Source organism: Dendrobates tinctorius, unplaced genomic scaffold, assembly GCF_039654945.1.
Source record: "Dendrobates tinctorius isolate UK_male_01 unplaced genomic scaffold, ASM3965494v1 ptg000046l, whole genome shotgun sequence".
NCBI lineage: Eukaryota > Metazoa > Chordata > Amphibia > Anura > Dendrobatidae > Dendrobates > Dendrobates tinctorius.
Genome location: NW_027361714.1, coordinates 23,982,236 through 23,998,836, shown reverse-complemented (window position 1 = coordinate 23,998,836; position 16,601 = coordinate 23,982,236). Strand labels below are relative to the sequence as shown.

Genomic DNA, 16,601 nt, shown 5'->3' with positions numbered 1-16,601 from the left:
AAAATGATAAAAGCATATACAGAATGGGAGGAATAGGGCTAAGCAACAGCACATGTGAAAAAGACTTGGGTATACTAATAGATCACAGACTGAACATGAGTCAGTGTGATGCAGCAGCAAAAAAGGCAAATGCAATTCTAGGATGTATTAACAGAAGCATACAGTCTAGAACACGTGAAGTCATTATTGCCCTCTACTCCTCTTTGGTCAGACATCTGGAATACTGTGTCCAGTTTGGGGCGCCACATTTTTTAAAAAAAACCACATCAAACTGGAGCAAGTTCAGAAAAGAGCGACCAGAATGGTGATCGGTCTGCAAACCCTGTCTTATGAGGAAAGGTTGCAGGATTTAGGAATGTTTAGCTTGCAAAAGAGAAGACTGAGAGGAGACTTAATAACTGTCTTCAAATATCTCAAGGGCTGTCACATTGTAGAAGGATCATCTTTATTCTCATTTGCACAAGGAAAGACTAGAAGCAATGGGATGAAACTGAATGGGAGGAGACACAGATTAGATATTAGAAAAAAAACTTGAGAATACTAATAGTCTTTATTTATATAGCGCCAACATATTACGCAGCGCTTTACAGTTTAAAAACACAAGTCATAAGTAACAACGTTAACAATACAATAATTAAAGCAAAATAAGACAACCCTGCTCGTGAGAGCTTACTATCTACAATGAGGTGGGGGAGATACAAAGTACAGGTGTGTATTTACAATGATGTATTTACAATGATGGTCCAGCCATCTTGAGAATTGGGGGGGGGGGGGGGGACCGATAGTGAACGGGCTACATACTCACTCTTGCACATAAAGTGATTGATTAGTGAACATGATAGGCTGCTCTGAATAGATGTGTTGAGAGAGTGCCTAAAACTGTAAAGTGTGGATAGTCCTAATTTCTGGTGGTAGAGCATTCCAGAGGATAGGCGCAGCGCGGGAAAAGTCTAGGAGTCGGGAGTGGGAGGTGCGGATTAGTGCAGAGGTTAGTCGAAAGTCTTTTGCAGAGCGCAACGGTCAGCTAGGCCGATAGACAGAAATGAGGAAGTTGATGTAGGGGGGTGCTGCACTGTGGAGAGCTTCGTGGGTGAGAACAAGTACTTTGAATTGGACCCTATAATGAATGGGAAGCCAGTGTAAGGACTGGCGAAGAGCGGACGCTCGTCCGAGTACCGATTAGCCAGGTAGATGACCCTGGCTGCTGCATTAAGTATTGACTGGAGAGGGGAAAGTAGAGTAGCGGCGAGGCCAATTAAGGCTGGTTTCACATTAGCGCTTTAAGCGCACGCACGGCCGGGGGTAGCTCCGTCCCCGAGCCGGCTCTCTGCCCGGCGTGCCCGCCCCTTGCTTGTAGCGCCGCCTCCTAGCGCACAGCGGCGCCTGCGATCGGCGCACCCTATCTTTAGCAGTTTGATTTTGGCGCGCACGACGCACCGTCAAAAGTGCGCAGCGCAGGTCAAAGCGCAACTAGCGCACGATCTGCGCACCCTATGCTAAACATAGGGTGCGCCGATCGCAGGCGCCGCTGTGCACTAGGAGGCGGCGCTACAAGCAAGGGGCGGGCACGCCGGGCAGAGAGCCGGCTCGGGGGCGGAGCTACCCCGGGCGTGCGTGCGCTTAAAAAGCGCTAATGTGAAACCACCCTAATAGAGCGTTGCAGTAATCCAGGCGTGAGTGGATCAATGATACAGTGAGGGTTTTTGTTGTTTCCATGGTGAGAAAAGGGCAAATTCTGGAGATGTTCTTTAGGTGTAGGCTGCAAGACATTGTATATGGGATGTGAAGGAGAGTTTGGTGTCAAACATAACACCCAGACAGCATGCCTGCTGCCGGGGTGTTATGGTGCCACCCACGGAGAGGGAAATGTTAGATTTAGGGAGGTTAGTAGATGGCAGGAGCAGAAGTAGTTCAGTTTGAGAGGTTAGGTTTCAGATAGAGAGCAGACATGACGTTGGAGACTGCGGACAGACAGTCACTGGCATTCTGTAGTACAGCGGGGGGGTAAGGTCAGGGGATGACGTATATAGTTGTGTATCAGCATAAAGTTGGCACTGAAAGCCAAATCTGCTGCTGGTCTGTCCAATTGGGGCCGTGTAGAGAGAAGAGAAGGGGGCCAAGGACTGAGCCCTGAGGTACCCTGACAGCGAGAGGAAGAGGAGATGACGTGGAGCCAGCGAACAAAACACTGAAGGAGCAGTCAGAGAGATAGGAAGAGAACCAGGAGAGAGAAATGTCCTTAAAGCCTTGTGACCGGAGCCTATGGAGTAGGAAACGGTGGTCGACAGTGTCGAAAGCTGCAGAAAGTTTGAGAAGAATGAGCAGAGTGTTCACAGTTACATTTTGCTGTCAGAAGGTCATTGGTCACTTTGATGAGTGCAGTTTCAGTCGAATGCAGGGGTCGGAAGCCAGACTGTGAAGGGTCTAGGAGGGAGTAAGTGGAGAGGTAACGGGTAAGGCGGCAGTAGACTAGGTGCTCCAAGAATTTAGAGATGAGGGGGAGATTGGAGACTGGTCTGTAGTTTGTGCAGGATGGGTAGAGAGCAGGTTTCTTTAATAATGGAGTAATGATAGAGTGTTTGAAGGAGGATGGGAAAATGCCTGAGGAGAGGGAGAGAAAGATTGTAGTTAGGCGAGTTGTGATGACTGGAGAGAGACTGGAGGAGATGTGAGGGAATGGGGTCAGTAGTGCATGTAGCTGGGCGAGAAGAGAGGAGTCTGGAGACTTCTGTGATGGGATCAAATGTGGAAAGTGAGCCAGGGGAGATGCAGTAAGGGATGCGAGTCACAGCACTTGGTGGTTGGGAGCGGATTTCCTGACAGATATTCTCTATAAAATGGGAGGCCAGGTCATTTGCACAAATATCTGAGATAGGAGCTTGTGCTTTTGGCCTGAGGAGGGAGTGAAAGGTGTCAGTTTCTTGGGGTTGTTGGCTAGTGAGGAGATCAGGGTGGTGAAGTAGGTCTGTTTGGTGAGGTGAAGGGCAGAGTTGTAGGTTCTTAGCATAAATTTGAAGTGTATGAAGTCTTCTGGTGTGCAGGTTTTTCCTCCATCGGCGTTCAGCACTCCTAGAGCATCTTTGGAGAAATTGAGTTTGCGATGTGAGCCAGGGCTGTTTTACTCTGTTTGGAGGTTCTGAGGGTGAGGGGCGCTACCTGGTCAAGGGTGGTTGTAAGAGTGTTGTAGTGATGATGAACAGCCAGGACAGGAAAAAGATTGGGACAGGGAAGATTGTAGGGAGTCTGAAAGTGTTTGAGGGTTAATGGCTTGTAGATTTCTGAATGTGTGATAGGTAGGAGTGTGCTTGGGTGGGTGAGGATTTATGAGCGTGAAGGAGAGAATGTTGTGGTCAGAGAGGGGAAGCAGCGAGTTATTTAAGTAGGACATTGAGCAAAGCCAGACAAAGACCAGGTCAAGGGTGTTACAGTCTGTCGCAGAGGTTGAGAGCTGTGAGAGGTGGTTAGTGATAGAAGCTGGGATGCAGATGTGGAAGTAGGGCTGTTAATGGGGATGTTGAAGTCTCCCAGGATAAGAGTTGGTAGTTCTGAGGATATGAAGTGCGGCAGCCAGGCTGAAAAGTGGTCAAGGAGGTGGGTGGGTGAGCCTGGGGGCCAGTATATGACCGCTACTCTGAGGAAGAGGGGACGGAAGAGCCTGATGGTATGGACCTCAAAAGGGAATGCGGGTGATGGAACTGGGGGGGGGGGGAATGACCTGGAAAGTGCATTGTGTGGACAGGAGTATGCCGACTCCACCACCAGGTCTGTTTGTGGTTCTTGGGGAATGAGTGAATTGTAAGCCACCATAGGAAATGGCAGCAGGAGAGAGAGTGTCAGAATCCTAAATCCAGGTTTCAGTGAGGGCCAACAGATTAAAAGAGTTGTTCAGAAAGTAGTTATGCAGGAACAGAAGCTTGTTACATACAGACTGTGGATTCCAGAGGGCACAATTGAAAGATGGAGACGAAGGAGTGCAAGTAATATTAGATTATTTTGGTTTTGATATGGGGTAGGGGTTGAGGTTGGAGGATGGTGGACCAGAGTTGGGGGGAGATGTCCCCTAAAATCAGCAGGAGTAAGAACATAAAGAGCAGGTAGTTATTTGAAATGTTAGCAGTTTTTTTGTTGAATGTGTTTGGGCAAGATGGACTGAGGTTTTTCAGGAAGGTGAAAAGTGCATGGGAGCGGAAAGTATAGAGGGGCTGATGTGTATGAGTGGTGATGGGGGAGGGATGGGGTGGTGAATGTGGATGGCAAGGGAACACAGGAGGATAAAAATAAAGCACATGGCTAAAATTACAGTAAAGTGTGGGTTACCTGACTCATGTCCTGACTAACTGTCATGGAGTAACTGTCTTGCAAGATGCTTTGCTTAATGCGTGCTGACCCCTCACTTGCGTGCCCCTTAGTTAGTCTACATTTATACACCCCACTACAGGGCCAAGAGAGGGATTGTGGGAGCTGCTTAGTTATAAATTTGCAACAGCTGCTCTGCACCTCTTGGTGTGCAAAAGATCAAAAAGCCAGTCCTGATTGCATCTCTATGCTAAAACACTTCTCCTGAGATAACATCTCCAGTGATTTCCCCCCCATGAATATACAGCAGTAAAGCCCCAGTTACACATAGCGATATCGCTAGCAATATCGCTGTAAAGGCACCGATTTTGTGACGTAGCAGCAATATTGCTAGCGATATCACTATGTCTGATACTTACCTCCGACCGGCTCCCCCGCTGCTCATTGCTGGTCGCGCGAGACCGTCCTGGATCATTTCTCGCCGGGCGCTTCCTATGGCGCCGACGAGCGACGCGTGGACGCGGATGTCAGGATCACCGCGTCTGACAGGTAAGTAACGACCCCCGCTATGTCGCTGGTGAGATCTGCCTGTGTAGCAGCTCACTAGCGACTACTTAGCGATGCACCAGTGATCCATATCATTGTCGGGATCACTGGTACATCGCTAAGTGTAACGGTACCCAAGTCCTGAGAACAATGTAACAGATGAATTATAGCAAAGAAGTTGGATAATATGGTTACCATTCACACTGCTTGCCAACATTGAATGGACAGTTAGAGTGATCAATGAGTGAACAGGCTGCCACGAGAGGTGACGAGTTCTCCTTCAATAGAGGTCTTCAAACAGAGGCTGGACAGATATCTGTCTGGGATGATTTAGCAAATCCTGCTTTGAGCAGGGGGTTGGACCAGATGGCCCAGGAGGTCCTTTCCAACTCTACGATTCATACAGGGCCAGCAACAGTTGATGTCTATTAATCTCCTGTCCAAAAAAAAAAAATAAAAAAAATAAAAAAACAGCCAGAGGTCGATCACTGAGGTGTTGCTGAGCAGGGCTCGACGGCTGCACAGATGCGTTTTTTTTTATCCATGCGTTCTGAGACTACTGTAGTAGATGACGATTACAGTATATACTTACTGTCCCTAATCTGACTTTAACTTCTAAAAGAAAAAAAAACACTCAGAGGTTGATCACGGATACGAGTCAGTGATCAGCGCTCGACGGCTGTTGGATGGACTTGATTTTTTTTTTTTCTGCGCTGACACCAACTCAATTCGGAGGAAAAAAAAAAAAAAACACTGGTAGACAGTACTACAGTATATTGTTACTGTCACTAATCTAGTCCTATCACCTAACCTAAACTATTTAACTTTTTGTGTGAAAAGAACCCAACAACCGGAGAACAGTCAGGGAGGTTAGTCACCGACCCACGCTTGACTGATGTAAGGTGCATGCATGGATGTGATGCAAAAAAAGTGGATATTTAAAAGAGAAAAAAAAAAAAAAAAACACCTTAGGAAAAGGAAGTTGATCACATCTACAGTCACTGAGCCGTTGTGTATGACACTCATGGAACGGTGAAAGGAGAAAAAGTTAGGGAAAAATAAAGTTGTGGAAAACTGCAAGCACTAGTGTGAATCAGTGATTTGCGTCACTGATCAACGCTCAGCAGTTGCAGGATGCATGCATGGAGGTGGTGCAAAGGAGGGTGGGAGACTGACGGGGATAAAAAAAAGTTCTGGAAAGCAGTAAGCACAGATGTTGATCACCGATCAATGCTCAACAGCTGCAGGATGCACACAAACCCTGCCCAAAAAAAACAAGAAAAAAAAAAATTTCAAGCAATCAAGTACTGATCAGCGCTCAGTGGCATTAAGGGAGGAGTATTGGTGTTGGTTAGGAAAAATCAGGCAAGGATCAGGAACTCTTTCCATCAGCAGCAAAAATAAACAAGCAGCAGCAAGATCTGATGGGTTCTGTGGCACCATAAGGCCCAGCACATAGAGAGACAGAATTTCCTCTGTACAAATCCAAACTAGAATGGGGGGGGAAGTACAGGGTGGTCACTGCCATGTCAGATCACCCGTGTGCTCTTATTGATCACAATCAGGGGTCGATAAAGCAGGTACACAAAACTCACGTCATGGCCTGCAAGGAGGGCGACAGTAGTCCAGACCTATTGTGGTTAAGCAGACATGACTTTATGACAGGCCAATTTGTTGATGCACTTCACCATTGAATTTATCTACCTCTGATGCTGCACTGGTAAATGCCACAGTGATTCTGCAGTCCTGCTTCCCTTGGTCTTTGACTTCTACCTGTTCCCCCTCCTTGCCTACTTCCACGTCTCCTCTGCATGTCTATACATTTTGTCATGTATAACAAGCAAAGAAACAGCCGACCAAAAGTCCACACTCCACAGCATTAGACAAGTGACTTAAAAATTATTAGTATATCGGTTAATAAAGAAAGTCAGGATAAAATAGTTGTATACATAAAAGAGCACTATATCCAATAAAATATTGCTGTTTATGTGAGAACACAAAAAATGCAAAAAGTAAAACATGCAAAAAAAGTTGTGCATAAAAAGTGCATAAAGCATCAAAAGGTCAAAGGACTTTGTATTACAATCACAGTGCACATATAATGTAAAAAACAAGTGTATAAAATGTGCTTATGTTAAAGAGTGACAGTCCCTTAATCTATGGGAAAAGTAAAGTGCAAATGCATAAAGACACCACTAAGTGTATACACATCATATACCACAAATATTTATCGTATACAAATATTTTATCCTCTACGTTGACTTTATCATTAATTACCTGATATACTAATACATTTTAAGTCACTTGCCAAGTGCTGTGGACTTATGGTCAGTTTTGTTTGCTTGTTTTTATTGGTAATTTTCCGACTATCCAATTATCTTTACTTCGTCCATTCGGTCAGCCAGCAGGGATCACCTATTTTTTTGTACGCTACTCACGTTATTAGAATAATCCCATTGATATATATACACAGACGCTGTGTTCGGACTTGTTTCTTTCCCTTTTGCTGATTTTGGTTTATCACATTTTATGTGTATTTTAAATGGGTCTAATTTTTGTAATAAAATTATTCTAGTATACAATTTTCAGTGGTTTATGGCTTAGTCCATTTTTTTCAGTTTTGTAACATTTTTGGGAGTACTTCACTTATATTATTTGTTCTTTGTATGTTGGGAGAGCTATACACCTTAACATGCTCTCTGCCCCACTACAGAAATTGTGCTTTTTGATTACTGTTTTAGAATGTTTGTAGATGGTCAAAAGGAGAGAATCATGTTGCTGCCTTACATATTTTGTCCATGGACACCTCAACCTGCTGTGCCCAGAAGGTCACAACAGCCCGAGTGAAATGAGCCTTTATATTCTCTGGGACACATGCATCAGTAAAGGAATAGGCTTATATAATGGCTTCCCTAATCTAGCTAGCTCAGATATCCCCTTGAAAAACTTTAAGGCCTCTCCTAGAGCCTTGGAATGAAGACATTGACTGACATACTTGGTCTCCAATAGTGTGTGAAATTTTCCATATATATTTTTTTTTTTCTTCAAATCCCAGGGCAACACCTTCAAACTATGGATTGGCCTAGACCCACCACAAGCTTTAATACACCTGATTGTATAATAAATTGGCAGCCAATACATGGATAATGTCCCTAGGGATGAAATCTGCACTTTAAGATGCTAGTGAATAGCCAAAGCTCTACTCCATTCTAGATAAATTCTGAGAATCAGAATTCCTCCACACAGACAGGACTGAGAAATGGAGGACTGTAGTTTGCAGATGCCAGACCAGAGTAGATCCAGGATCCCCAGTAAGATCCAAGGATCGGCGATGGACATCACCTCATGGTCTTTTGGGCCAGAATAGGGCCATCAGAATTATCCTCGTCTGGTCCTCCCTGATATTTCTCAGCACTGCTGGAATCATTACTGGAGGGAGGGCATAGACAAGGTCAAAGTTCCATGGAATCTGGAAGGCATCTACCGCATGGGGATTTTCCCTTGGATCTAGCGAATAGAATTTTTTTCTCATCCTGTTCTGCTCGATTGTGAACAAGCCTATGTTTGAAAGGCCCCACAGATCCAAAATTTGCTGGACTATCTGATTCAGAGCCCATTCTATTCATCTTTGTTGATTCAGACTTAGGAAGTCTGTCCAGTCTTCTCCCCTTTTTATGTGCAGTGGTGTTACCAAAAGATGCTGCTCTGCTATTTCAAACATTTCTTCTTTTACTACCATCAGAAAGCAAGAGCTTGTTCGGCCCTGAAGGTTGATGCAAGTTACAGTTGTTAATATCCTGTCAGGCAAGTCAGCCTTGGAAAGATGCGATAGATGTGCGAGTAGTTTTTCTTACTGACAGTTTTCATGTTTGACTAAAGGCTCCGTCACACATAGCGACTCACCAGCGATCCCGACGATATCAACGTGTCAGTATCGCTGGTGAATCGCTACATGATCGCTGGTGAGCTGTCAGACAGCTTCACCAGCGATCAGCAGTGACGCCAAGCGCGCGGCGTCGCTGTGTTCGTTACCAGCGCGCTGATGCAGGGAGCTGGTGACTAACGTACACATCGGGTATCCAAGGGACTTATGTCCCTTGGATACCTGATGTGTACGTTAGTTACCAGCTCCCTGCATCAGCACTTTGGTAACGTACACATCAGGTATCTAAGAGACGCCCGTCCCTTGGATACCCGATGTGTACGTTACCAGCAGATCGCTGGTCTCCCGCCTGTCACATGCAGCAATGCGTGCTGGCCAGCGGGAGACCTGCGACCAAAGAAAAGTCCAGAGGTTTCCCAGAGCGATCAGAGTTACCGGCATGGGGGGCCGGTCGCGGATCGATGTCACACACAGCGATCTCGCTGGTGAGATCGCTGTTGTGTCACAAAACTTGTGACTCAGCAGCGATCTCGCTAGTGAGATCGCTATGTCTGACGGGGCCTTAACTCCTTTTCTCATGCTCTGACCAAACACCCTCAACTACAGTGTCTCTCCAATGTGCTCACCATACAGTTATGCCTATATCTTCAGTTATGACATCCTTGATCTGGTATACCCAAGGGACCCCTGCCAAAAAAAGATTTTTCAGTGATAACCAATACACTTATGATGGCTGAGTATAGAGAAAGACTTTCCAAGAACACTCAGAGTGGTCTCTCCACTATCAGTGTCTCTTGATGTAATAGTCTGGTATGTAACTGGGCCCAAAGGACTGCTGGTATACATGAGGTTAGGGTCCCCAATAATGACTGTGAGTCATAGTAGGATCATTCCCTGCCATGGGTACTAAAAAGGTCATAACTTTACACACTCTTCCGGTAGGAGACATTTTCGATTTGGTGAATCAAACCCAAGACCTTAAAAGGACTGAACTTTTGATGGCATTAGGTTGGCTGTCAAGTACCTCCATCAGTATCAGTTGCAGGTGGAATCGCGATCCATCTACGGCTGTGCCGGAAGCATGTCACTTATCCCACCCATGTTGCATGACCGCAGGTCACCAATGAGTTAGCATGACAACCCAGGGTCTGCAGGAGTTGTCATTGCCAGAATGCTACGAGTGCCACCCTGTGGCAGACGCTCATAGTAAGTGATCATTTTAGCCACACAGAAGGGCTGTGTAGCACAGGTGATCCGATGATCACAGCTTACAGCCACACAAACACAGACTCTGTATACAAGTCTAAACAAAAAACACAACTATCCTGAACTAAAAAGTAAAAAATATACTGCAAATAATGCATAAAGGTAATAGGGGTATTTAGTAAACATAATTTTGATCAAAATAATGTACAAGCCATTCCGCCACGTCACAGCAACCCTTGTGGGACAGTCCCTACTCTAGTATTTAAAACCTTTTCACTTGCCAGGTGGCGTGAATGTGAATAAGGGTCGAGTGGCTGAACCACTAGTAACAGCTTAGGCCAGACTGGATGGCTTTCCCAGCTCAGAAAGAGGGCGGTCACACCCATATATGCACTGAATGCACAATGAATACACATATGCATACACATTAACTTACTTTTCTCAGTTCAGATTTGTTTTTTATTCATTTCGTTGTGCATTTCGTTGTGCATTCAGTGCATATATGGGTGTGACCGCCCTCTTTCTGAGCTGGGAAAGCCATCCAGTCTGGCCTAAACTTACTAGTGGTTCAGCCGCTTGACCCTTATTCACATTTACTTTAGTTCAGGATATTTGTGTTTTTTGTTTTCTCTGATTAATGGTCATGTGTTAATATGCACTTACATTGTGCATACACATTAACTTACTTTTCTCAGTTCAGATTTGTTTTTTATTCTGTATACAAGACTTCTGTTAGAGCTGTAAACTAATAGATAATGGCTGTAAAGCAGATCATATTTATTTTTTAAAACATTGCCTCATTTTAGATTATAGATGAATCAGAGCAATACAAAGTTCATTTAAAATAATCCTTTAATCCACATTCTCTAAATTTAAATAAAAGACCTGATGTGGTTGTGTACTTTGATAATCCGTGTAATTAAAATGTAATTCACCTTGCTTGACTGACATTCTCAATGCCCCTCCTCCCTGCTGCTGAGAGGTCACATGGCTCAAAAGAAGCTGCAATTGTAGGTGGCTGGCCAGAGATTGAATACACTTGGGACTCCGATGCGCTGTAACACAAGCTGTGCTCATATAATGCTCATTTTAACATGTGTACAGTGATTCTAACATGGATTTTCAAAGTGTGTACACGAGTCATTAGGTCCAAGTTTTATTTAATAAAAGTATGCATTTTAAAATGGATCTGTCACCAGATTTCACAAAGTACTGTCCTAGACATATATTGATGGCCTATCCCATAGGCCATCAATATAAAAGTCAGGACAACTCCTTTAACAATTTTTGGAAACGTTATATTAGACTGATTATATAATTCATTTACAACTCTGCTGGCTTCAGGGCTAAGATCACTGAGCATTACTTGGTGGCTCAATGTCTACCCAAAGATGTATAGGAGCACTCTTTCTGGGAGGTATATGCAAACATCCAGAAAATCATTGTAAAGGGGTTGTCCACTGCCAAGTTTTTCTTTTGGCACAATTTGTTAAATATCAAAAAGGCATTTAAAACACTTTGTGAAGGCTCATCATTGCCAAGTCAGACGTCAAGTTTGTCATGCATTCCTGTGTGACCTTCACCTAGCATATGTAGTGGTGGATTACAACTCCTAGCTACATTTTTTTTTTTTTCTACAGAGTGTTTACCACACATTTTGAGTCACATCTTTTGGAGTCCTACCAAGATTTCATAGTCTTACCTCCCAGCTTTTAGTAGAGGGCTCACTAAAGAAGTTGTCAATCATATCAAGTTCATCTTTCTCCACCACCACAAATCCTTGCTCTTTTGCATCTTTTCCATAAACTTCAGGAGACCATTGGACAAAAAAAGTGTACAGGTGATCCACCCTGCAAGATAAAAGAATGAGAAGAATGGGCCATGAATACACTTACAGAAGGCAGAAGTTCTGATACAAGACTGAGGTTTGTTCTTCGACACTCCAGACGCAACAGTCAGTTCTTTGTAAGAACTGCATTGAAACCCCCCCAATCCAAAACCAACTACAATACACAAAAGTGGTGAATCAAGCAGTTTCAATTTCTAGTATTAAAATGTATTTATCCATATTTATAGGATTGTGCTTTATGGTCAGCTTTCAATAGCAGATATATGTAAAGGCCAGCCAGGACAGTAGTTGTGGCTGAGTATCTTGGGCATTGTATACCCTGGCCTCTACAGGAAAACTGTACCTCTTCTCTTGCATGGTACAATCAGTACTCACATTGCTGTCAGCATCTTTGCTGTGCTGACTTGAAGCTGATCCTGGATCCCAATGAACAGACACAGTCCAGGGCAAATCTTAACTGAACAAATGTATTTACTTCAGGACACCGCACATCCACGTAGTTTCCAGCATTTTCATCACAGTAAAGACACATTACTTAATCTTTCCCTTCACTGTTCCTTACGTCACTAAGTGTTTCCACAGGGCGGAACGTCTAAAACGGCTCTTCAGTATCCTCCCTGTAAAGGGTCACCACGGTGAAGCGATCTCCTGCCCGTTTCACACCGGAAATCAGAGATTCAGCCCACGTAGTAATCCACCACATCCTGGAGTGACCTGCCTGTACACTTATGGTGACCTTCAATCTTTCTGTACTTCCTTCTTTTCCTCCACTGCTGGTTCTGCTGTACCTTGTTCTTCTCCATGTACCCCCTGGATGGCTGGGCATAAGTTTTAATGTTACAGGGTAGTTAGGCAGTTCCGGCATATAGCCCACCTGAGCACACAAGGGTGAGGCCCCTGACTCCACTGATACAGGAAGACCTTCCTGGCTTATTCCCCAGCCATCACCTCCTACAGTTAACTCCTATATATGTCCTACCACTATATCTACTGTATGAGCCCAGTGCTCCCATCAGTGACTATAACCCAAACTGTACTCTCCCAAGTGCATGCTGCAGAAATATATAAATACAGCAACATGAAATATATATAATATATATACACACACACACAGTACATACACACATAACATGGAGGTTTAAAGGGGTAAGACTCAACCCCTTACATACACACATACAGTAATTTCTTACTTAATACCAGTAATGAGTATATTCCATTTCTAATTACCACATTTGCTCTACAAGGACACCCATTCTTGTGAGTGTGTCTTATCCCTCTGCATATTACTCACTGTTGAATGCTGTACGATACACCCATACTGAGCAAGACTCTGCAAAATCCAGCAGCATGGATCCACGACCAGCACAACTATTTATATAGGCAGTTTCTATACAAAAAGTTGTTAATCATTACAGATTTGACTGAAGTAGGGGGAAGTCAAGCTATTGCTTCTGCCTAGGCTGTAGATAGGTTAGTAGAAAAGTAGGTCACATGGAAACTGCTAGTGTAACAAAGGAAAAATTCTTTGATGTTATACAGCCATTTCCACACACACTCTATTGCACAGTCTAAGGGCTTGTGCAGATGTCCATGTCTTACACAGACCGCAATGCATGGACTGGCCTGCGGGTCTCCTGACCAAGCATGACAGGCTCCTAGAAATACGTGACGCAGTCATGCTCCAGTTGGGAGACCTTCGGCCAGTCCACAAATTGCGGTTGTGATTCACGGACATCTGCATGAGCCTTTAAGCCACAACAAGATGGCAGTAACAATCCGCTGATCAGCTACTTGCAAGCCGATTGGAAATCATTTCTATCTTGCTTGGTTAGGCACTTCAAAAGCAGTCAGAATGATCAGTAAGATTGTTCTCAAAAGTACATGCCCAGTTACAAAAAATGATATGCTGTCAGTTTTTAAAAAGCTTAAATAGTTTTACCCAGTGAAAGAGGGCTTTGCTTGTTCATGTGGTTGGAAGCAGGGCTGTGGAGTCAGAGTCGGTGCTCATTTTGGTGGAGTCGGTATAAAAGAGACAGACTCCTAAAATATATAATTAATTAGGTACAGTAGTTCAACGCAGAATGTGCTGAATATTTTTTCATAGGAATTTGTGAAAGTTATGAAATGTCCTATAAATGACTGTTCTATTCCTGATCTAAGGCTACATTCACACAGCATTTTTCCTGCGTTTGAGTATACGTTTCAGTTGCAAAAGCAGATCAGCTTTTTAAAAAAAACGGCATCACCTGAAAGGTTTTTGAGCTCATAGCTAATGTTTTCAATAGCAAAAGCAGATTAGAAATCTGCTCTATATATCCATTTATCCATATCTGTACCAAAAAGAATGAAAGCCGGATAGCACACAGACTAACACTTTTTTTTTCTTTTAGCACCAGTCAGGTACACCTCATACTTATGAGGTGTACCTGACTGGTGCTAAAAAAAAAAAAAAAAAAAAAAAGTGTTAGTCTGTCTGTGTTTGGGCACTTGCCCAAAAGGACACCCAGGACAGGCATTGCTCGTCTTCAGTAACACATCAACATCAATTGATAGTTGGAATAAATAGACTGCATTCACATCTTCTTAAGGTGCAGGCTTTATTTTCAAGTGTAGGGGTGTGCAGTATGAGGTTCTGCCCCCCCCCCCCCCCAGGTTTGATCCTGGCTACGCCCATAGTGTGAATGTATCCTGAGGGTCTAGGCTTTATCTTAGCCGAGGTGAGAGTGTGTGAGAGAGAGAGTATAATATATACATATACACACACACACACACAGTACAGACCAAAAGTTTGGACACCTCAAAGAGTTTTCTTAATTTTCATGAATATGACAATTGTAGATTCACTCTGAAGGCATCAAAACTATGAATTAACACATGTGGAATAATATAATTAACAAAAAAGTGTGAAACAACTGAAAATACTGTGTCTTATATTCTAGGTTCTTCAAAGTAGCCACCTTTTGCTTTGATTTCTGCTTTGCACACTCTTGGCATTCTCTTAATGAGCTTCAAGAGGTAGTCACCGGAAATGGTTTTCACTTCATAGGTGTGCCCTGTCAGGTTTAATAAGTGGGATTTCTTGCCTTATAAATGAGGTTGGGACCATCAGTTGTGTTGTGCAGAAGTCTGTTGGATACACAGGTGATAGTCCTACTGAATAGACTGTTAGAATTTGTATTATGGCAAGAACAAAGCAGCTGAGTAAAGAAAAACAAGTGGCCATCATTACTTTAAGAAACAAAGGTCAGTCAGTCCAAAAAAATTGGGAAAACTTTTAAAGCGTCCCCAAGTGCAGTGGCAAAAAACATCAAGCCCTACAAAGAAACTGGCTCACATGAGGACCGCCCCAGGAAAGGAAGACCAAGAGTCACCTCTGCTGCGGAGGATAAGTTAATCAGAGTCACCAGCCTCAGAAATCGCAGGTTATCAGAAGCTTAGATTAGAGACCAGGTCAATGCCACACAGTGTTCTAGCAGCAGACGACACATCTCTACAACAACTTTTAAGAGGGGACTTTGTGCAGCAGGCCTTCATGGTAAAATAGCTGCTAGGAAACCACTGCTAAGGACAGGCAACAAGCAGAAGAGACTTGTTTGGGCTAAAGAACACAAGGAATGGACATAAGACCAGTGGAAATCTGTGCTTTGGTCTGATGAGTCCAAATTTGAGATCTTTGGTTCCAACCACCATGTCTTTGTGTGACGCAGAAAAGGTGAACGGATGGACTCTACATGCCTGGTTCCCACCGTGAAGCATGGTGGAGGTGAGATGGTGTGGGGGTGATTTGCTGGTGACACTGTTGGGGATTTATTCAAAATTGAAGGCATACTGAACCAGCATGGCTACCACAGCATCTTGCAGCAGCATGCTATTCCATCCGGTTTGTGTTTAGTTGGACCATCATTTATTTTTCAACAGGACAATGACCTCAAACACACCTCCAGGCTGTGTAAGGGCTATTTGACCAAGAAGGAGAGTGATGGGGTGCTACGCCAGATGACCTGGCCTCTACAGACACCAGACCTGAACCCAATCGAGATGGTTTGGGGTGAGCTGGACCGCAGAGTGAAGGCAAAAGGGCCAACAAGTGCTAAGCATCTCTGGGAACTCCTTCAAGACTGTTGGAAGAACATTTCCAGTGACTACCCTCTTGAAGCTCATCAAGAGAATGCCAAGAGTGTGCAAAGCAGTAATCAAAGCAAAAGGTGACTACTTTGAAGAACCTAGAATACAAGACATTTTCAGTTGTTACACACTTTGTTAATTATATAAATTCCACATGTATTAATTCATTGTTTTGATGCCTTCAGAGTGAAACTACAATTTTCATAGTCATGAAAATAAAGAAAACTTTGAATGAGAAGGTGTGTCCAAACTTTGGTCTGTACATAATTGATATTATACAGTTTATTACATATTTACAGTTTATGACAGTTTTTGGGTTCTGAAGTTGTATTCCAATAAATATTATGTTCTAAATATCTTGATTATTGGATCATAGAAATGATTAAATGTCTGATGTTCACATCGTACTACAATAAATTTTTCACTTAAATATAAGCAATATATGTGGGAGGTGGAGTGAGTAATGGAAATTGAGGAGTCAGAGTTGCAGGTTTGGCTTACAGACTCCACAGCCCTGGTTGGAAGCCTGTTTACACTAGTTGATTAGGACAGGAGCATTCCTGGGAACAATCCTTAAAACAGCCAGAAAAAAAAAAAAAAAAAAAAAAAAATTTAATTGCTAGCCATACAAAAATCAGATTAAGATGTTTGGACAAAACCAAGTAGAATGAGGATATCAGTCTAAGCTGTGAATAC

The 16,601-nt window shown here is 43.5% G+C and overlaps 1 protein-coding gene across 4 annotated transcripts in view; it reads right to left on the bottom strand.

Annotated features, from left to right (window-relative positions):
• Positions 1-16,601, bottom strand: part of NCOA7 (nuclear receptor coactivator 7) — a 232,213-nt gene that overhangs the window by 20,373 nt on the left and 195,239 nt on the right. For all 4 annotated transcript variants that reach the window (XM_073575760.1, XM_073575758.1, XM_073575759.1 and 1 more), the window contains one exon: positions 11,634-11,781. In XM_073575760.1, coding sequence (XP_073431861.1) covers positions 11,634-11,781 — 148 coding nt within the window. The remainder of the gene's footprint in view (positions 1-11,633; positions 11,782-16,601) is intronic.